General features: G+C 51.1%; 1 protein-coding gene across 1 annotated transcript in view; it reads left to right on the top strand.

Annotated features, from left to right (window-relative positions):
- PAPPA2 (pappalysin 2) overlaps positions 1 to 21710 on the top strand; it is a 183004-nt gene that overhangs the window by 96747 nt on the left and 64547 nt on the right. Inside the window, 2 exon segments of the mRNA XM_028530897.2 lie at positions 7969 to 8104; positions 8554 to 8770. Of these exon segments, the coding sequence (XP_028386698.1) occupies positions 7969 to 8104; positions 8554 to 8770 (353 nt within the window).

The raw sequence follows: 21710 nt of genomic DNA, 5'->3' as shown, positions 1-21710 counted from the left end.
GTTATGCAAATCTTTATAAAATTGATCAGTTTTCCCTTTTAAATTTTTTTTCCAAAACCACTTGTGTAAAACAGGAGTTAACTGTTTCTTCAAAATTTTGCAGAACCCACTTATAAAACCAATTGGTCCTGAGGCTTCTTTGAGAAAAAAATTTATGACTGTCATTTAAATGTCTTTAATTTTTATTGAAATATTTAATTTTTCATTTCCAATTTTGGACTGTTAGACATTTCCAAAAATGTATTAATTTCTTCCACATACTTAAATTCAGTGCAATAGTTGTTCATAATGTGTTTTAATTATTCGCCATCTCTGTTTTAGCTATGGTTACCAAGCCCTTTATATTATACATTTTTGAACTTCCTTTTTCTCTTCATTTTCTTGATTATTGGTACCTGAAATTTCTTCAGAAAAAAACAGTGTTTCATTTTTTTTCATTCTAGTTCTCTAGCTCACTGATTTCCATCCTTGTCTTTATCATTTCTTCTCTTCCCGTGCCTTTAGATTCACGCTGACGTTCTCTGTTAGCTTCTTGTGTTGCGTCCTTGAGTGATCCGTTTTCATTGCCCCTTGATTCCCCCTGTAAGTCCTGCTTTAACTGCAGCCCATACAGTGCTCTCATTGTCCATCTGCCCTAAGTAGGTACTTCGTAGGTGCTCATGATTTCTTTTTAAAATCATGGATTTTAATAGCATTTTGTTTGTTTCTAGCACTGGCTTTTCAGAGTGTAACAACTTTGTTAACTGTGCCAGCTGTCTGTCATTACCAGAGTTTTTATTTTTCCTCATCCTTTTGGCCCTGCATTTTATTGGGAGCCCTTAAATAGTGAACCTTTATTCATTCAGAAATTAAGGATCAGCTCATTTTAGAAATGTGTATTCTCTATTAGTCAAAAAGTGTTGACTGCTCTTAACGTTTTCTCATTCGAGTTTGCTTAAAGTTATCTACAAGACTCTTTTCTCCCTTCCTCTTTTCTTTTTTACTAGTGCTCTCTGGTCTTCTTTCTGCGCTCTGCTAATTTTTTGTTTTTCTTGTGGTGCATTCTTTATATCTTTCCAATTTTGGATTGCAGAAAAAACTGTAAGTTAGTCCTATTCTATATTCAAGGCACAGTTATGCTACAGAATGATTTGTTGTTACTCTGATAGTCAAAGTTAAATGGGCATCTTTATGTTTTTGTTCGTTTTTGCTAAATCAGGCAGCCCTTGTAGCTGTTTCTGATTTAACCAGTCAGCCATCAGTCCTCTCTTCAGGGACGATGTCAACCATCCAGAGAACCGTCCCGAGTGGCGCGAAAGTGCACCACGCTTACGTGGGGAAGGCACCAGGTCCCGTCCTTACTTTGAATTTTTGACTTTGCTCGTCGGAAACTTGTCAAGAGCCTTCGTTGGACCTTACTTACTTTTGCATAGAACTCTAGTCATACTCGTCATCGGAATGTTCAGTCTGCTGTAGAAAAGGAGTAACAAGTTAGTGGGGAATTTAGAAGCTGGGAGGAAACATGTACTCAGAGGAGCAGTGTTTTAAACCCTGTTTTTATCACTGACCAGTCAGGTGACCTTTTAGTAATCACACGACCTTCTTGGGTACCAGTTTCCTTAGCTTTAGAATGAGGTGTTTGGACTGGACAGTTCCTTCCAGGTGTGCATTTTATTTTAAGCTTGATAGGGCATTTTTAAAAATTGAGATAAACAAATATTATTTCTTTATTGTTGTGCAAGTACAGTTGTCTCCATTTTCCCGCCACCACATTCCCCCATTCTGCCCTCAATCCTTCCCTGCTTTGGCTTTGTCCGTGGGTCCTTTATAGTTGTTCCTTGATGACCCTTTCCCTTCTTCCCCCCCATTAACCTCCCCCTGTGGTTACTGTCAGTTTGTTCTTTATTTCAGTGTCTCTGGTGATATTTTGCTTGCTTGTTTGCTTTGTTCATTAGGTTCTACTTACAGGTGAGATCATATGGTGTTTGTCTTTCACTGCCTGGCTTATTTCACTTAGCATAATGCTCTCCAGTGCCATCCATGCTATCACAAAGGGTAGGAGCTCCTTCTTTCTTTCTGCTGCATAGACTTCCATTGTGTAAATGTACTGTAGTTTTTTTATCCCCTCATTTGTTGATGGGCACTTAGGTTGCTTCCAGCACTTGGCTATTGTAAATTGTGCTGCTATGAACATTGGGGTGTATAGGTTCTTCTGGATTGGTGTTTCAGGGTTCTTAGGGTATAATCCCAGCTGTAGAATTGCTGGGTCAAAAGCACTTACATTTTTAGTTTTTTGAGGAAATTCAGTACTGTTTTCCACAGTGGCTGCACCAGTCTGCATTCCCGCCAATGGTGCACCGGGGCCCCCTTTCCCCCACACCCTTGCCAGCACTTGCTGTTTGTTGATTTGTTAATGATGGCCGTTCTGACCAGTGTGAAGTGGTGTTTCATTGTGGTTTTAATTTGCATCTCTCTGATGGCTGGAGAGAAACAAATATTATTAATTAGAGGAGTAGTCTTAGGCTATGAGACGCTAAGGATATGGATAATTATATCCATTAATGCCTTCAGAGCCTCACTGCTCACAGTCTCATGGGCATCCAGGAGCGTCCGCATCACCTGAGAGCTGGTGGAAGTGCAGGTCGACTCGCTAGAGGACTCTGTGTTTAAGAGGGCAGCATTTCTGATAGAAGTTGGAATGATTTCTGTACGCATGATTACAATTTCTAGAAAGTGCTTGCCTATCGAAGGAAAGTCTTCTGTTTGGGAAATGAACCCACGTGGGTTTTGCATTCCCCGGGGACTCTGAGAAAGCAAAGACCACTATGTATGTACGATTTTCATTTCCATCCACCAGCCTGGCGCACTGAGAGAGGAAGAGCATCTCCCAGGGCCAAGCCGTTTATCCCCGGAGGGTAAAGCTCTGCTCTCCGCTTCCCTATCTGATTATCGCTCATCTGACTTTGTATTGATTTTACCTGGAAGCTGTCGCAGGCCTAGATGTGACATCCGAGCAGACTCTGCGTCTCATGAATAATTGAGAGAGCGTCTTTCTCCAGCCAGGCTCTGCAGCGAACGCCTTCATCCCCTTGCGTATGCGTTCTTGCTCCCAAGGGCCCCTTCTTCATCTCGCATGCCGTAATGCTTTCTCTCGTTCTCAGCCTCATGGTTGCCTTCAAAGGGCCGAATGTAATTTTAGGGCTTATAAGTGTAACTCCCCCTTAGCTGTTAAGTGAGAGCGCAGCACTGCCACTGAGCAGAAACAAGGTGCTGGGCCGGATAAAACAAGGTGGAGGGCCGGATTCGGCCCGCAGGCCCTGTGTTTGCCACCTGTGAGCCAGAGGACATCACTTAAGCTGTCAGAATCCTGCTTTTTCCACTTCCACACTGTAACCTCTGTATCCCGGGGATATGACAGAGCAAAAACCTCTAACAGGAGCAGAGACCCAGTGAGCTTGTTGGGGGCCCTGGTGCAGCCCGGGGTCCGCTCAGCAGACCGTCAGGGGTGACACCACCAGATGGAGTGTCCGCCCACCCTCTCCCACTCAGGAGCCTGCCCTTCCTCTCTGGGATCAGGAGGTGCCGCAGGTGAGTGAAGATGGGAGGGCACAGGACACATAACAACCCAGTAACCAACCAAACACATCTTAAAACCTCAGAGAGGATTCTTCTCCAGTTTGAGGTACAGTCTCCGGGTCTGCTCTCCAGGGACTGCCACAGAGGGTGACCCGGGAGCTGGGATGCCTGGCCCGGGGGCACAGTCAGGGTGTCTGTACCCAGCAGGCACACGGCAGGAGGGCTCCTCAAGCCCGAACCCTTCCGCACCGGGGTAGCGTTCTTCCCACCTCCCCCTCTCCAGCGGCTGGAAGTGAGGTCTGGCAGGTGACGTGCAGGCTTTAGACAAAAAAGCCACTGAGAGTGTGAGATTGGTTTTCTACTTTTGTCTGTCACTGTCTGTCTGTCTGTCTCCCTGTTTATCTGTCCATCCATCCAGTATGTGTTTTCTCTGCTCCAAAGTATTTTGTGACGGATTCACGGAGCTCATTCACTGGCAGCCCCTTTATCTTGAGTCCTGAGAATCACTCATTTTTCTAAAAGACCCCCCCCCCCACCGCTTGGATGCCTGGCTGCAGTCTTTCTCCTTCCTCAGAGCTGTGCTCACAGTCAGTGTGTGTCACCCACGTGCAACACACATGCAGTGTGTCCTCGGGAACACAAGTCCTGCAGCCTTGGAGCCGGAGCCGCCGTCCTCCAGGCCTCGCGGCATCTTGGGTTTTTCTTCGGGGGCAGGTCTGAGCGGCCACCCGGGGGGTGCACTGGGGGTGCTCGCTCCTGGGGGTGGGGCTAGCTGTTCCCATAATGCACATGGTGTGGTGACTCAAGGGTGTCACGCTTCTAATGGCACAGGGGGTGGCAGGGGCTAGAATTAATAAGAGCTTCCTGAGGCCAAATGTGGTGCTTCAGGCACGGCCTGTCTTTCATGTCTAGGAACATAGCATTCATTATTTATTGCATGTGCAGTAAAAATAGGACTGCAACATGTGTTAAAGTAGCTGTGACTTGGCTGTGGAAAGAGCAACTTTTAAAAATAGTATCTTTGCTGGAATAAGGAATGCATATTTAGTATTCTAATTTATACTGTAAATTCTAGAAGTTTATATGTACAACAAAAGCAGGTTTTTAATAATCGTGTTTTGAAATGGATTTCCTGGAAGGTCTAATAAGAGTTGTGTGTGTGTGTGTGTGTGTGTGTGTGTGTATAAAATAATGTATACATATATACATATGTGTTTCTTATAGATTCCACTTATAAAGTAGGATACATTCCAAACCCAGAGCCTCAAATACCACCAGTTTCTATGGAAGTAAAACCCAGATACCAACTCATATTTCTGTAAGCACCCATTTAAAATAGTATAAACAGTGTATAAGAAATATTTTAGTCTATACAGCTTAGAAAATCCCAGTTCTCTAGATCCCCAAATACACATATGTATGTTTCATGAAAAATTTTTACTTTTTCCCTTGTCTCCCTGAAGCGTGACCAGAATGAAAAGTATTTTTGGGGAAATAAGAACTATTGAACATTGAGTCCCACGTACACGACAGGCACTGTCCTGCGTGACTTCAGATGATTTCATCGGATCCTCCGGGAGCTCCAGGAGTTGGCCACGTGTCCGTTTCTCAGATGTGCGGGGGAGGAATCCTAGGCTCCGAGCGGGGACGGGATAGAGGACTCATACTCACCCCCTGGGTCAGGAGGGAGCCAGGAGCGAAACCTGGGCGCTGCCTGGCCAGCCCGCCCCCCAGACTGGTGAACGTCCTCGCTCTGTCCCACACTTCCAGATCGCTCGTGCGCATGTGTGCAGAGTCAGGCTGACCTCTGACTTTGAGGCTCCAACAGCTGTGCCAGAGAGTTGGTGCTTCCCTTGTCGAGTGGCTGTTGGGGGGCCTGTTTGGCATTTGGATGAGAGTGGAATTTGTCACCTGTCCGGTGTCGCTCTGAGGAGGAATGCCCAAGAGTGGGCATCTCGTCCCTTTCTCAGATCCTTGTCTCTCTCTGCTTTGCGTGTCCCGGGCTTCCTCTACCTCCATCCCCTTGGTGAGTCTCACCTGCGGTTTTTCCACTTGAGCCAGGGCCTGGAAACCCTGGTGCAGCCGCAGCCCACAAATCCAGGCCCAGAGACACTGCCACTGGGCGCCAGCTGAGCGTTTCAGGGCATTGGTGTTCAAAGACCCTTAGAGCAAGGAGACGCAGTTCTGGGAGGTGCAAAATGTGCTGGAGGCTTTGGACACAGGCCCTCAGGACAGAGGAACCCACACCCCGCTAATTAATTTCTCGTGGGTGGGGTCGGTGGGGCCATGGACAGAGGGTGGGGAGACCGAGCCCTCCTGTTCCCCCTTGAAGTGCCCGCCCCCCCAACTCTTCAAGTCTGAGGCCTGTTGGGGTGAAGCCACCAGGTACTTGTTTAGCGTCTGGCTCGTCCTGGCTCTTCCTGGCTCAGGAAATGACCCAGAACTTTCTTCCAGCTCTCAGGTCTCTTTTGTGGTGTGTGGAGGGGGGGCCTGTGGGAGTCCCCGGGGCCCTTTGATGGCCTTTGCCGCCGGAGTCGAGGGCTTCGAGGGAGGCCGTCGGTTGCCTTGACGGTGTGTTTCATGTCCAGCCTTCCGCCGGCCAGGGACAGAGGACCTCGCATTGCAAGCCATAACCTATGGGTCTGGATATTTCTTAAGTTATAAAGGAATATTTATGACTTCAAAGAGGGGAAATGAAAAAAGGGGGGAAAAGACACAGTAAAAAGAGAGCGTGGCTGGTCTTTCCCTCAAAGGAGGAGGAGAAGAAGGGAGACTTGTGCTACGTCGACCACCGCAAATCGTAAACCCCCCCTAATTAAGCCAGCAGTGCAAACGAGCGCTATAAACACGCCACCGAGACTCGGGAAAATGCAGTCTGTGGACAAGGAAGAATTCCCGTTAAAATGGAAAACATGTTTTACTCTCTGGCCCCTGATCTCAGAGGAGGTTGCTGCCATTTGATGTGGCGCCTTCTTTTGCCCCAAAAACACATTTCTTGGGGCTTCCCCACCCTCAGGACCTGGTAAAGAGCTGGAGAAATGTACAAGGGTTCGAGTCATGTGAGTCCCGTGGAACACCAGGGAAGGTCGAAATTTCTTCTCAATGGAATTTAAGAGTAATATTGAATATGCAATACAATATACAGATGATGTGTTATAGAATTATACCCCTGAAATCTTCATGATCTTATTAACCATTGTCACCCCAATAAATTCAATTAAAAAAAGGGAAAAGAGATTCAAACACATTTACAATTGCCTAGAATGTGCCCCCCCGCTTTTATTTTTTGCTATATATGGTGGTTACCAGGGTTAAGGGGTCGATCATGTGGTGACAGAAGGAGGTACAACTTGGGGTGGTGGGCAGCGATGCCACACACAGATCGTGTATCAGAAATGGACACCGGACACCTATATGGCTCTAGGACCCAGTGTCACCCCAACATATTTAATTTAAAAAGAGCACTTAATGGCCACTTTGTAGACTAAAAATACTCTGTGATCAGTAAACAAATGTCTTGAGTATGTATACAGTCCAAAGGGTAAATAATCAGAGTCCCATATAGAAATAAAAAAGTCTGCCATGTAAATCTGAAAATAGAAGAGTAATGTGGAGCTGCAGGGAAACGAAACCAGAGTGAGCAGCACCTCAGAGGTCTTCGGTGCGGGAAGCACACTCTCCAGGTCATCCCCAATCTCCCTCCAGGACGTTTTCTCTTCCAGTGGAGGCTTCCAGGGACAAGACTCCCATGGTCTGCAGGGCCACTGTACCCTTAAGCAGCCTGACCATCCAGGAATACTCCTTACAAATAACCCACCGGTTTGTGTCTTGGGGTTGGCTTGGCTTCAGGCCATGCACAGGGCATGTGTGCGCGGGGCGCCAGGAGACCCGCGTGAGAACACACAGCGCGGCGGCTTCCAGTCTCAGAGACAGCAGATTCCGCACTCACCTCTCGCCTGCGTCACAGCCCACGGGCTGCCTGAGAGGTTCTGATGGACGTGTCCGTGGGATTGAGGGGGGCGGTGGGGACGAACAGCCAGCGGGGCCAGGTCAGAGCAGAAGGCCAGCCAGGTGACTGGCTCGTCTGCCTCGTGCTTCGGCGGTCAGAAGGTGCTGGCTGGCGACGTGGCACGTCATCGTCCCCAGCAATGGTCTCTTTGAGTGGTCTTTCGAGACATTGAAAGAAAGATCGGTTGAAACAAAAAAGGAACGGTTGAGGTGAAACGTCTCAGGAAAAGATGGGAAGCCGAGTAGCTGAAAATTATCTTCCTTCCACCTGATTCTCTTGAATTTTTGGTGTGACCTTGGGCATCTTCCTGTGCCCGGTCCGTTGGGGGAGGGAGCCCTTATTTTGTGTGTCTCGACAGCCCAGCGGGGAGGACGGCTCACACACACGTGTGTCCTTATGCCTAGGTGTGTTTCGAGAGACCCGGAGTGGCCACGGCGATTTTTATTTTCTTGGCTTCTGATGGCCTGGTGCCTGGCGACCGTCAGCAGCCTTCGGTGACCCTTCAGCTGACCGATGTCAGTGGACACAACCACTCTCTCGGTGAGTCTGGCCGCTGTCCCCGCAGGGCCACCGGGGGTGGGGGGGTGGGGCAGCCAGTGGCACGGAGAGGGCAGATGCGTGCCGGATGTGCAGAAATAGTGCTACACCAGCGTTTCTCACCCCTTTCCACCTCACGGCACCTGGGAGCTGATTGCTAAAATTCTGCCACCCACCCAAACATACATTTTTTGCTGCTCTGACAAAAAATAGGTATCATTTTGACTCATTCCCACCAGACAGCTATTTTTGATTCATTTCCACTAGATAGCTATTGTTATGTTGGCTGTTGTGATTTTTTTTTTTTTGGACAATTTAAGGGAAAAGAGGTCAGTGCCCCTGACTGAATTGTCAGATATTGCGTGTTTTAAAAATTCGGGGGCCCACTGATTGAGAATCGCTGTGCGGTGTGAATGGTTTGAAGTGCGATTCACGGGCTTCTTTCTCTTCAGGGACCCACGTGCTGGCCTGCCAGCGCAACCCGCTGGTGGTGAACGTGAGCCGGCGCCCGGACGTCCTCCCGCGCCCCACCGCCTCCGCGCTGCTCCGCTTCTCCTCCCCGTGGGTGGGCATCTCGGCGGTGGCGCTGCGGACGGCCTCCCACACCGGTCCTGCGGTTCCCAGCCACTGCGTCCCAGAGCGCGAGGGGCGGAATCACCAGGGACAGAGGTACAAAGCCCCCTTCCTTCCTTCCTTCTGTTCTTTACTTTTCTCGCGGTGGTGACGGACAGCTACCCTCCCCACACGCGGCGTGGCGGGTGCAGCAGGACTTAGCTGCTAACTGAAAAACAGGGCTGACAGCTACTGAAAGACAGAAGAAGGAAGCAAAGAACCACTGGTAGGTGGCACACTGGGTTTTATATTTTGTTTTTCATTCCTCAGCTGAACATAATATTTTATGTAAATATTTAACATCTCTACAAGGTCTGAAAACTTTCTTTACACATAAAACCACTGCCTTTAAATTAACCTTTTTGTATAAACTACCAAAAATGTGCTGCCCAAAACCCAGTGTTCCCTGAGCCATCTGTGTCTTCCCACTTACTCCCACCTGGGCAGTGTATATAGGAAGTTTAATCATTAGTTTCTAAGGTGCACCATATAATCAATCAGAGTTATGTACGGAGAGCAAGAGTACATTAGCCACCTGTGTTTCTCTGTGGACACGTGATAGTGATCGCCTAGATACGGTTTCCTGGGCTTCTGCCGCAGCACGTGGAGGGACTGCAGCCCACAGTGCTGGGGGACCCAGGGTCAGCCCTGATTGGTGGGGAGGGGCACACCAAACCCGGGAATCTGTGCCGTGGTTGGCCCAGACTCAATCTATGCATGGTCGGACCAGTTGCATGGGACACAGGCAGCAGGGTTTGGTCCATCAAGGAGTGAGGTGTCAGGCAATTGGGATCCTGGTCACAAAAGCCGAGTTCCCAGGCAGGGCCCCATCATCCAGGGGAAGCTCTGACACCCCCGCACCCCAGAACCCCAGCCTTGATTAGGGAATAGGAGGAGACAGTGCTCGGGTAGTATCTTAGTTATCTTCCGTGGCATAGAAAACTGCCCCAGAATTTAGTGGCTTATCACAGTTTCTGTGGGCGAGGAGTGGCCGCAGATCAGCTGTGTGCCCCTGGCATCGCGTCCCTTAGGAGGTTTCCATCCAGCCGCGGGCCAAGGCTGCGGTAACCCCACGGCTTGAGTGGAGCCGGAGGATTCACTTCCAAGCTCCCTCATGTGGCTGCTGGCAGGCTCCAGGAGCTCGGCATCCAAGCTCACTCACATAGGTGCTGACAGTGGACATGCTCACGTGGGCGTGGCTCAGCTCCTCGCCGCGTGGGCTTCTCCATAAGCCGCCGGAGTGTTCTTATGACATGGCAGCTAATGATCCAAGAGACCAAGACAGCCAGAGCGTTTGAGGACATGAGAGACGTCCCAAAAGGGAAGCCACAGTCTTTTTATAACACACTGTTGGAAACGACTACCCATTACTCTGGTACAGTCTATTCTTTAGACATGTGTCCATAAGTCCAGCGCATACTCAGGGGAGGGGTCTGGCCCAGGGCCTGGATCGCTAGGGCCCATTGTGGAGACCATCCACTCCACGCAGCAATAGCAGGAGAAGCTCATTCACTCGGGGCTACCTCGGTGCCAGGTGCTGGTGTAAGTGCCAGGGAGGGAGAAACAGCGAGGGGCAGGGTGATGCACACGGGAACGTGAGCCCGTCCGCCTGCCACTCCTGCGTCGTCTTGGTGAGCAAACATCTTCGAATATTAACACCAGAATGCAGACTACTAAAATAACATTGTTTACTAGGATTATGGCCTCTCTCTCATGTGTTTTCACATTATTTTCTCCGCTGGCTCCACCTCTGGCCGCAAGCCATGCAGAATTTCTTTCGGGTCCCTGCAACATGTGTTCTTGATGAGCTGCGTGTCTTTGCACAGAGTGTTCCTACTTTCTTGAACGCCTTCCAGTCCCTCTTCACTTCAACACACACTTCACCATCAGGATTCACCTTCTTCTGTGGGGTTTTGGCAAGCCCCCTCCCTGGGTCCGCAGGGTCTTGCACCCCACCCACACTCTAGAAGAGTGGCTATCACACCAGGCGGTAACTCTTAACGTACTGGCGGTTCATTCCCACTAAACCCTGAACTCCGTGAAGCAGGGATTCTGCTGCTCAGTGTTTTTCAGTACCGAGCAGAGGGCCTGGCACATAGTAGGGATCAGAAATTGTGTGTTGATTGACAGGTACAGACTTCAGCTCTCGATGCTCCATGGAACAGAACTGAACAGGCAAACTAGAAGAGGAGAGGTCGCAGCCTCTACAGACCTGAGGGACAGGAGTGCTCCCCATCACGGCCATGACGTTTGTAACCAAGAGGTTGATTAGCTGTGATCACTGCTGCGAGTTCTGCTCCTATTTTCACTTGGCACTGTGGGGAAAACGAGTTTCATATGCATGCATGCAAACCAGCAGAAATAGGATACGACTCGCTAGTTTACACAGAGTGTATCTGGAATGCATAAGCAATTCCAAACCACATGTGACTGACAAGAACCATGCAAATCGGCTTTTCCTTCTCCGCCAGCAAATCAGTGCAATATCGTAAATGTTGGTACACAGGGAACCTAATAGATCCCATATATGTGCTTTGTGAACAGACTGAAAAAAAAATCTGAATCTCTCCGGGTCTCCCAAAGAATAGAAGAAGCTTTTTTGCACCTTTGTATCAATCCCAGTCGTAGATGTAGCTGGGCCATCATACGAAACCCTCAAATTCTGGGCATAGGGAGAGGGATTCCTGACTGCCTCCTCCTCACCCCTTATGACCCGAATTCCATTAATACTGCGCGGGCAAGGGAGAGTTGACAGAAGCCTGGCAGCAGAAGACGTGTTATCCGCTTCGCACCGAGCCAGCGGCGGCCCGTGGCCTGCCTGGCCCACCACACCGCATCGTTACCCCAGCCCGGCTGGCCCGCGGGGCCTCAGCGGGGAGCCAGGGGGCCTATGTGTGCCTCTGCAGCGATGCGCACCGTGCTTGGCTTGGGCCCTCTGGCTCTGATCCCCCTCTTCCTCTCTTTTCCCATTCTGCTGTGATGGCTACCTTGGTTTATGACCCTTTGGGCTGAGTGCCCTGATCACGAACCCCTGAGTCTTGAAAACCAAGCTCAGTATTCCACGTTTGGGCCACCGGGGCTCAAGAAGAGCTCAGTGCGGTCTTCCTTTCCCGCTGTTCCCAGCTCTGGCTGCTTCAGGGGAAGGCCCTGCCCAGTGTGCCACAGCCCCCGTGGGTCGGGGCGTCAGGGAGCCCCCCAGCCTGTCCGGGGCTGCACTGTTGACTTTGAAAAGTGGGAACTTTTTTTGTAATTTTGATTAGCGCTGTGGGGTTTTGAGTGTGGTGTGTTCGAGATATAACCCAGGAACTAATAGGTTAATTTGCCTGTGAGTGGATTTGCTTGCAGATCATCAGAACTCTTATTATCTACTTTGGAAATTCACAAGATCGAGTCTAGAAAAATTCTCTAATTCCCTGGTGGGTATGCGGCTTCTCCTACACCAGCATTCTGTTCCTCCAGTCACATGAGCCCACGGGAATACTGATTGTAACTCCTCCAACCTAACATCTTGTCCATCACGTCCTCGGTGCCGAATTTGGGAAGAACACGGTCTCCTTTCCCAGGGCACGGGCTCCTAACTGCGGTCCAAACCCGTCAGGACTCATCCCGTCACCATTTGCACTTTTCCTCCTGTCGATTGTCCTTTCTGCCTGCTTAGAAAAGGTGGAGAATGCAGTGTTGCCTTCTTATTCCACTTTTCCTTTGCGGTGCAAACAGCTCCGGCTTTTTAAGTTTTGATGTTAAATAATTAGGTGTTTAACTCTCTGTGGCTTTTTTTTTATCTTTATTAGGGTTATACCTCTTGCCAACCCTTTTGCCCCTTTGCATGCTTTTGTCTTTGTGTTCTACTTTGCTCGGGATTAAAATGTCCACCCCTGCTTTCCTTTTGCTTGTGTGTGGTTGACAAATATTTGCCCATTAACCTTCCTCCGTCTGGACTGCCAGTGAGCCCGGGGCACAGTGCTTCACCATCGCGCTGCTTGCAAAGGCAGTGGGATTCTCTGTGAAAAACTGCCACGCGCTTCTGTTCCGAAAGTGTATCTCACGGCCCCAAGCCTCTGGTGGAAAGGACGCCCTAGAGTGTTGGCACCCTTGGGACACCTCTCCCTCAGGACCCAATGGCATTTGCCAGTCCTCCCTGCACCCCCCTCCAAACTTGATGTGAAGTCGTGAAGTAGTAAAGGAAGGGTGGCACTGGCCAGGACCGAGGGACGGGGACAGGGCTGTGACCCTTGAACGGCAGTGCCCAGTTTTGCGGTCCTTACAGGGGCCAGAGAATGAAGAAAGAACACTCTGTTTCCCGCTCTTCCCTGAGCATGGCTCCATTCTGCGTTTGCCTTTTTTTTTTCCAGAAAAAAAAATGAGTAGTTTGGCTTCCAGTGATGTTTCTCGGTTCAGCTCCCACGCGTTCTGAAATCAGGAGGAAATAAATCCTCACAGGTTCCAGTCGTCGGTCTCGGTTTTCGGTCTTGATAAGAGTTTCCTCGTCGTTGTGTGTTGGTGGTATTTCAGGGGGACGCAGGGAGAAGTGACCTCATCGTATCTGCGCGAGATGAACTGCGCACGGGCAGGGGGAGCGTGGGGCGCGTTCTCACACTGCGTGGGAGCACAGCCCTGCCAGTTCCCATGCCTCTCCCCTGCTGCGTCTCACCGTCCTCCCTTCCCCAGGTGTGCGCTTGACTGTCAGGGCGCGCTGTTCGATCCCACACCCGCTCTGGCCGCCCTCCTCTGTCACACTGGAGCGGGACTGATTCTCTGCCGGCGGGCGCGGTGTCAGTAAGCTTTGTCGGTGGAGGGTTCTGGAGAGACGCGGCAGGAGGAAGGGGCTTCTCTTTGTGGGCTCGGGCTGCCGCCTTCTCCTTTGCTGCTGTGATGTGCTCGGCGGTCCCCATTGGCTCTTCCTCACGATCGGCCAGAGATGACAGCTGGTCGGTTGTAGCCCCACTGTGTGCCAGAAATCCCTATCATCCATTTCCCATGGACAGCGTTCCAACGCTGACAGGCCCAAAGACAGAATCCACTGGCGCCCACGTTCTGTCTTTGGGAATGTCTCCCAGTGCCACTTCCAGTTTCAGTCTGGGTCAGTCGGGCCCAGTCGGGACACAGTCATTGGAACAGGGGAAGCTCAATCTAAATAACCATTAACTAGGGGCAGAGGATGAACTACGAAGGGGTAAGGAGGACCCTAGTGCATTGGACGGTGGGTAAAGGGAGCAACCGTTGCTTTCAGAGATGAGGAAGGAGTGTCATAGGAAGGAACAAATGCAGAAGATGCTCCCAGCTGGGGCTGTGGGTGGATCCTGATGGAGACAGCGGGCCGTGGCATCCCGGATGGCAGGGACCTTAGCTGAGGTCCCACGGGCTGGGCTGCCGGTAATGCCACCATGCAGTGGGGTGGTAACCAGAGCCTCTCAGGAAGCTGCTTGCTGGACAGCTGCCATTGGGGTGCAGGCGAACTTTCTGGGGAGTCATTCACTGGGGTACCTTTGAGACCTGAGGGGAAAGCCAGCGAGGGTGCTGGTGGCACCCACTGGGACACGCAGGGTGTCCCTGAAACTCACTGGTGGGTGAGCATCACTGGCTGAAGCTCGTTGGAGATCAAGTGTGGCAGAAGCAAGGAGAGGAAACCGCGCAGGGGTCGAGACGCCCTTCCCTCTGCAGTGACGCTGCAATTACGTCTGCTGGCGGGACGTGACGTCACGTCAGCCGGAGAAAGAGCAGCGTTGGCACGGCCATCTCTGGGCAGCACGGGCTGGAGGATCCGGAACCAGGGGGCAGCAGGTCGGTCACTGAGAGGAAGGGTCTTGTGGACCCAGAAGGAGCCCCCTTTCTCTCTCCCTCTCATGTTCCACATACGATTTTCCCCAAGTTCCTAGCTTTAGCGTTAAGACCGCTTTTCAGTTAACTTCTGAGTAGCTTGACCTCACTGGAAACACACATTTTCTTTTTTTAATGTTTTGGACTCATTTAAAGTCCAAGGCAAACATAAAGTATAAATACCTCATTAGCTTACTCGGTATAAATACGCACTCTGATTGAGATGGAAAACAAGTAATGGATACACGTAAATATAAGATCGTAGCGGGCTCTGAGGCTTGCCTTCAGCGGCAGCTTCTCAAAGCCAAGTATTCTAAGTTAAAGCTGAGTGGGACGTTCATCTTTCCACTGAGTGTCTGCGCGGAGACCTGGGTTCTTCCTTCTCTCCCTCCCTCTCGTTCTCACTCTCGACCTTTCTCCCTCCCTTCAGTAGTCATGTTTTAGTCCTTTGTATCTGTGTGAATAATTGATTCACGCAGCAGCTGAGGTCTGATACAGTGCGTGCATGCCCGTGTGTGTGTGTGTGTGTGTGTGTGGAAAGAGAAAGTGCGTCATTCAGAAATGCTTATGGAGTACCTGCAGTGCACTGGGACTCCTTTTTTTCGGTCGTGGCAACAGACTCCGAGGGTACAAACTCACCTTTATATGAGATCAGCACAAATAAGACCAGAGTCCAAGCAGTTTGTTTTCAGTCAGGAAAGGTCTCGTTATATGAATGGAAAACTGTTTCAGAAATACACTCGTGTCCACTGCTGTCCAAGAAACCCCGCCGCCCTCCCCCACGCCGTGTTTGCCTTGGGGCCGCACGAGCCGGGCTGGCCCGGAGTAAACAAAGAGCACCTGTGGCTCTGATGTGTTTATGTAAATGGCGTATTTATTTGGAGGAAACTCTGAAACCAAGAAATGCAGATGTGGGCTCCAAGTAACGCAGGTACGCTAGGGATCTTTGATGAAGGAGGTGGAAACCGGTGGAATTGGAAACATGCTTGGGACTTGAGGGCTAGTTCAGGAAATGAATTTCCAGATTAGAGCGACTTTATGGGCAGAGTCCAAGGGGAGTCGGGGTCACCAGAAGAAGAAGAATGTTGACCCTGCTCCTGTGGGGTCCTAGCCCAGACAAAAAGGATCTTTCTCCTCTGTGGATAGAAAACCGGAGAAAAACGATTGCCCTCTCTTGGAGATTAGACGTGCAAAGCAAGCCAAAGGGGCACCTTCAGTTTTGAAAGCGTGGTTTATGTGCGTATCAGTTTCCCATCACCGTGTTGCAGTATTGCTGCCTGCTCGTCCGTTGAAACCAGCACACGTTTACACTTGTGTTTCTGAGCTGAGGAGTGTAGGCCAGGCTGAACGGGACCCCATGGAAGGTTCCAGTGAGGTGTCAGCCAGGACTGGGTCCTCATCTGAAGGCTCATGCGGGGGAGGTCACGAGGTTGTTGGCATTTGGTTCCGGAAGGTCGAGGGCCTCCGCTTCCTGCGGGGTGTGGCTTGTCCCGGAGCCCTCTCCGCCAGCCAGCTCCCACACGGCAGCTTGTCCCTCCAAAGCCAGCACGAGAGGGTCTCTCAGCAAGACAGCCGTTCAGTCTTAGGTGGTGGAACCAGAAGTGACGTTCTCACCGATGCCACGTTCAGGTGGTTCGAAGCCCATCACTGGTCCCAGCCACACTCGAGGTGAGGGTGTGCGTTCCAGGAAGCAGGGGGCACGCCCAGCGCCGGCTGCTAGCTCAGGCTCAGGGCCTCTGACTGTGTGTGTCTCACACCCTGAAAGAGACAAATACCATACTTACGCAGTTTTCCTTTACCGCACAGCTCGGGCTCGAGGGGGACATGCCAGGAATTTGCATGCAGGACAAGGGAAGGACAGTAATTCCAAGAGTAAGGTCTTCTAGTAGAAATGCCCCAGTTCTCGGTAGGTTAGCTTTTCTCAGCAGCCTTTGGACTTGAGAATGTCCTCTCAGCTCTCCATGATCTGGGTAGACCACGTCCATTTTATGAACGATCCATACCCACGTTTTATTCCGAAGTTCATTCCCCCGTATTCCTAGGCCCGAGCCACCTTCAGAGCCCATTCCCCGTGGCTCAGCTGGAATCCCTTACTACTCAGTAATGCAACCCTAATCAGCCATATCAGCTTGCTTCCCAGAAGATCATAACATTATACGAAACCTAAAAAAAAATTGTGGTTATGTTTCAAACGATCTGCATTCTGATTATTTATTGATCGTAATGTTGGATAACTGAGACTTAATCGTTTCAGCAGTGTTGGTCCAGCGTGTGAGAGTGTCTGTGTGTTTCGCTTTATGCAGGGCAGTCTTGTGGAAAAGGTTAACGTGCTTTGAGTCATGTATCTAAACTTCAAAATGATTTTACCTTTTAACTGATAGTGCCATGGTAATGGTATTATTTTTAAGTGAAAGAACACTTGTTTTATAATGAGCAGGATCCCCAGATTTTTCTCCTCTTTCTTTCCTTCATAAATCTGCACTTTCCTATGTACTTAAAGCAATCTGAGCATGAACACAGAAAGTCCATGCCCCCGCCCCCCCCCAGACCTGTGACCCCCCAGGGCATCTGTCATGGGCCAGGACACTCAGAATCTCCTGCGATTCTCCTCTCCTACCCCTCTTTTATGGACACATCATTCTGGGAGAGGGAAGCTGGGCTTCTCACAGGGAACAACTGAGTCTGAGTCAGGAGAAAATAATGAACACGTAGTGTGCCCTTCCGTGATTCCATATGCAAGGCAGAAACATGTACACATGAAAACCCTTACTATCAGGCTATTACTGTGGGCATCACAAGGAATAATACTGGAGTTCAGCTTCTGACTCTTGTATATGTCGCATAAAAAAGTACGTAGACATTATTAGCCTAACTGCCATGGTTTTGTTTTTGTTTTTGTTTTTTTCTTTTTTTGCTCATGTAAAGGAGCAGAGGATCATGTAATTTTAAAAAAGGAATAGTCAAAGACCAGAGTGGGTCTGGCTTGGTGCGGATGCTCCGCGCTCACGGACACGGCAGGGTGACGCCCACGTGCACTAGTTGAGGCACCTCTGCCTCCTCTGCGCAGCCCCTGTTCTCCAAGTCCAGTTCCCCGAAGCAGGACAGCAAAAAAGAAATAATCCAGGGAGAAAACCCAACCTGAGCTGTCACCAGCATCTCATAATTTTCTGTGTGCAGGATATGAATTACAGTGATGCACAGGGCTAATGCCGTCTCAGGCTGATGTCTGCCTTGCCCCTTCAGGGCCCTCTTGCAGTGGAACCCTGTGCTGTGACACAAAAGATGTCATTAGCCCGTGAGAGCTCTTCTTGAGAAGGCGGACCTGCTGACCGAGAAGACAGAGCCTGTACCCCTCGGTCAAGTGCAGGGGATCTCTGGGTCCCCTTCCATTGTCCACGGAGACACCACTGTAGACGTGGGATCTTGGCTGGGCATGGCAGGCTATGGTAGAAAGGACAGCACCTTTCCCACAGAACTTCCCTTCTGTGACTCCGGTAACCCCAGAGAACGTTTGGGAGGAAGTGGCTGTGTTTGCCTTTGGGGAGATGTTGGGACTCCGGTCTGAAAATCTCTCTTCTTGGCTACGCTGCAGGGCACGGGTAAGGCTGGGGCTGGATTGTACGGCCCTCTGAGCCCCAGACCGGGGCTGCAGCCAGCGCTCAGCTCAGCGCCTTGGCCTCCTGTCCCTGCTGTAGTCAGGGCGTTAGCCTGGTCTCGGTAAGAGGGTCATTCCTTCTCGATTATCCGTCCTTCTGCTTCATGCTTCGTTATTCCCAGGAACCCTCCTTGCTGCTGCTTGAGCAATTCCTATTGTGCTTCAATGATTTGGAACTCGGATTTGAAATGCCAGCACTTTCCCTCCCTACCCTGCCAGGGTTTTCCTTCCCCGGCTTGTCCTGTGTAGGACATGCAGATCGCCGGACCTTTGGTGGCCTCACAAAGTGACAGACTCCTTCCTCTCTTTTGTCAGGGGTGACATGTTAAAACATTTGTGTATCCCCCTCCTCTTTTACTTTTAGCAGAGGATTTCCTTTTAATGCTCCAGAATGATGGGAAGTATTCTCTCTCGCCGCTGGGAAAGGCGCTCTAGAAATTAAATATGTATTGCACTTCTATTCATTTGATTATCTCCTTCCCCAAAGCAGCTTAGCAAGTTAACATTGAATCTGTTTTTTGTTTCTGAAGCAAGGAAAGAATTATAGCTGCTCAGTTGTTCCCTGGGTTTCTTGTCCAACTTCCTTTCCCCAGGATGAGTTGTCCGTAAAATGCGGGGCAGGAGGGGCAGCCACCGAAGGGGATTCTGAGTGTCCTGGCCGATGATGGATGGCCTGGGGGGTGATGACAGGCCTGCCCGGGAGGCGCAGTGAGCGGTGTGAGTCTTTTCAACTGTTCGCTCTCGTGGGGTTACAGAGGAACAGAGAAAAGGTCACGGACATGATCTCACTTAGGCAGTTACTGGAGGGTGGCTGACTATTCCAGAAATAGCCTTTATGGAAAGGTTACCTTGTCTGGGATGGCGCTCAGTGAAATACATTCTGAGAATCAGCGGAGGGGCAGCTTTGGGCTGAAAGCCGGGAACAGGCGCACGCAGCCCAGGAAGGTGCGGGGCTGCTGGCTGCCTGCCTCTGACGGGTCGGCTGGTTTCAACACGATGACTCTGAGACGATGCCCCTTAATGCCTTACCGCAGTGTCTGAAATGCCACCAGTAGGAGTTCTTCCAGTCTTGACAGTCTGTAGGGGTCTCTTTAAAACGGCAAGTAACTCTTTGATGGAAGTAGAAGTGGTCTAAGCCATTATCAGCTGTTTACACCGGGCGTATCCTCTCCTGCCCCTCGACGGTTCGGAAACAGACCAGGTCCCTGCCCGAATGCAACCTAGCGTGGGCCTCGGGGAGTTCGGGGCACTGGGAGCAGCAGAGAAAGTGATGCCAGAAGGAGGGATGAGTTTAAAATGTCACCTGACCCACCACTTCGCTAGGTCTGGGCCGTCCTTACGGTCTCTCTTCACGGCAGCTGGCGGACAGCGCACAGAAAACAAAAACAAACCCGTGTTTCTAGGGTTCTGTCACTTTGCCAGGCTGCCAAGGAGACAGACGCTGTTGACAGATTCGAGCATAAGTTCTGGTTGGAACGCGTCTCGGGCCAGGCCTGGTTCTGCAGGCAGAGGAAGTGGGGTGACCGGGGCGGCGGCAAGCCCAGGGCCCAGACCCCTGCCTCTCGCTTTTGGCGGCATCGCCTGGCCTCACCACGTGATTTTAGGGTCGTTCTTCCCTTTGCTTGGGTCTTCCTTGCTCTACCAGCAAGCGAGCCGTTGATGTTGCAAGGCTCAGAGTGCCAGGGAGAGCAAAGAGCAGAAGGGAGTCGTCTTCCAAATCTGATGTCAACTGAGGACTGACAAGTTCTGGGATTACGAGATGATGGGAACAACGTGAAGCTTCTCCTGGGGAGTCCAGAAACTTCACAGGCAGAGGGAGCCAAGGGGGAGGTGGAGGGAGAGTCCCAGAGGGGCCCCGCATGTGTTTTAGGTTCTACTTTTGGAGTAAATTTGGGACTCACCCAAGGTGCCGGTTAGCACATCCTCAACTTATACGCAGTTCAGCAGAGCCCCGGAGTGGCCGCCCAGCCCTCCCCCCTGCCCCGTGGGGCCCTGCTCCAGCCGCAGGGCAGACAGAAGCTCCTGCCCGCTCAGCTGTCCTCACGGGGCTTCGCTCTTCCCTCGCTGGATGCCATGTGTCCCACAGTCCCCCAGGCTTGGCCTGCGACTGTGGCTGGGGGAGTGTCACTCAGGAATTAATAGTTTAACTGGTACCCAGGGATGAATAAACAGGTAGGGGGAGTCAGCAGATGTCACTCCTCGTGAGGAAATGCCCCGCGTGGAGGGGTGACTGCCTTTGCAGGCTGCAGGGGCAAAGTGTGTGTATGTGTGCGTGTGTGTGCATGTGTGTGTGTGTGTGTGTGTGTGTGTGTGTGTGTGTGTAGTTGTTGTCGATGTTTCTGGTGCCCTGGTGCCGGGAAGCACACTCTGCTGGTTGGCCAGTGCTAGTTTGGACTCCTCCTGTGGTATTCCACGTATTTTATAATCTACATTAAAATCGTGGGCTCCGAAACTTGGTGACCCGGGGCTTTCGAAAGGGAGTGCTCTTGGCTGTGCGACGGAAATCTGTTTCTCTTTAGAAGTACAGGGGGCATTTGGAAGGGCCTCCTGGTGTTACAGCCAGGCGCGGTCAAAGCTGGGCCCGGACTGAGAAGTGAGCGAAGCAAATTACCGAGTCCTGGGGCCGCCCGAGTCCGGTCCCGAACGCACAAATAGGCCACATTCTAGAAAGAGATGGCCATCGCCCAACAGGGCTACGGTGAGGCACCGACTTTGGGGCAGAGACTTCAGTAGACAGGCGGGGGAGACCCTCCCTTTCCCAGGCTGCAGGAGAGGAAGGGGAGGTCTGCCCGGCTCAGGAACCCGTCCTTCCCCGGCCAGGTGAGGGCAGACTCCTCTGTTGCTCTCGGACAGACGAGGATCCTCAGAGAAGCACTTGAGTTAGTTTCCCTTCCCGGTTGGTAGGAGCCTTCAGGGGAACTCCTCACAGGACCAGGCCGATGGTTGCCGTCCCGTGGGACAGAGACGGGGCCGTAGTGAGAGAGGGAGGCAGAGAGGGGAGCCAGAGCGAGGCCCACCGTGGTTTGGAGAGACGGCAGAGCTCCCTGAGGATAGATGCAACTGTTACTATTCGGTGTCACTGTGGAGGGCGGGAAGATGAATGAGGACACAGTCCCTTCCAGTGCACTCTGCATTCCGCCCGCCGCTGCCTGCCAGGTCCCGAGCATACATTCCTGCTTCGCCCGCACCCTCTCATTTCAGTAAGAATCAGTGAAACGCAGGGGGGGAATGAGAGAGACATCCGATCCTCTTTCACCATTTAACCTTAAAGGGGCTGCTTCTGCAGAAACCACCGGCATCGCCCTTTGGTCAAAGGTGGCGCTTCTTGGATCAAAGCGTTGCAATCGTGGGTTGACTAAATGACTGAAAGGGTTGGGGCATGAAGCAAAAATGCACAGTGGGCAAGAAAGACCGTGTGGGACTCTGTCTCGGGCTCTCCACCGCATCCTGCCCACTCCTGGTTCTCTGCACTCCCGCCCCGGTACCACCAGCACCTCGTCTGTGAGATGAAATACCTCGTAAGAG

The sequence above is a fragment of the Phyllostomus discolor genome, chromosome 14 (assembly GCF_004126475.2).
Source record: "Phyllostomus discolor isolate MPI-MPIP mPhyDis1 chromosome 14, mPhyDis1.pri.v3, whole genome shotgun sequence".
Classification (NCBI taxonomy): Eukaryota; Metazoa; Chordata; class Mammalia; order Chiroptera; family Phyllostomidae; genus Phyllostomus; species Phyllostomus discolor.
This window is presented reverse-complemented; position numbering and strand designations above follow the sequence as displayed.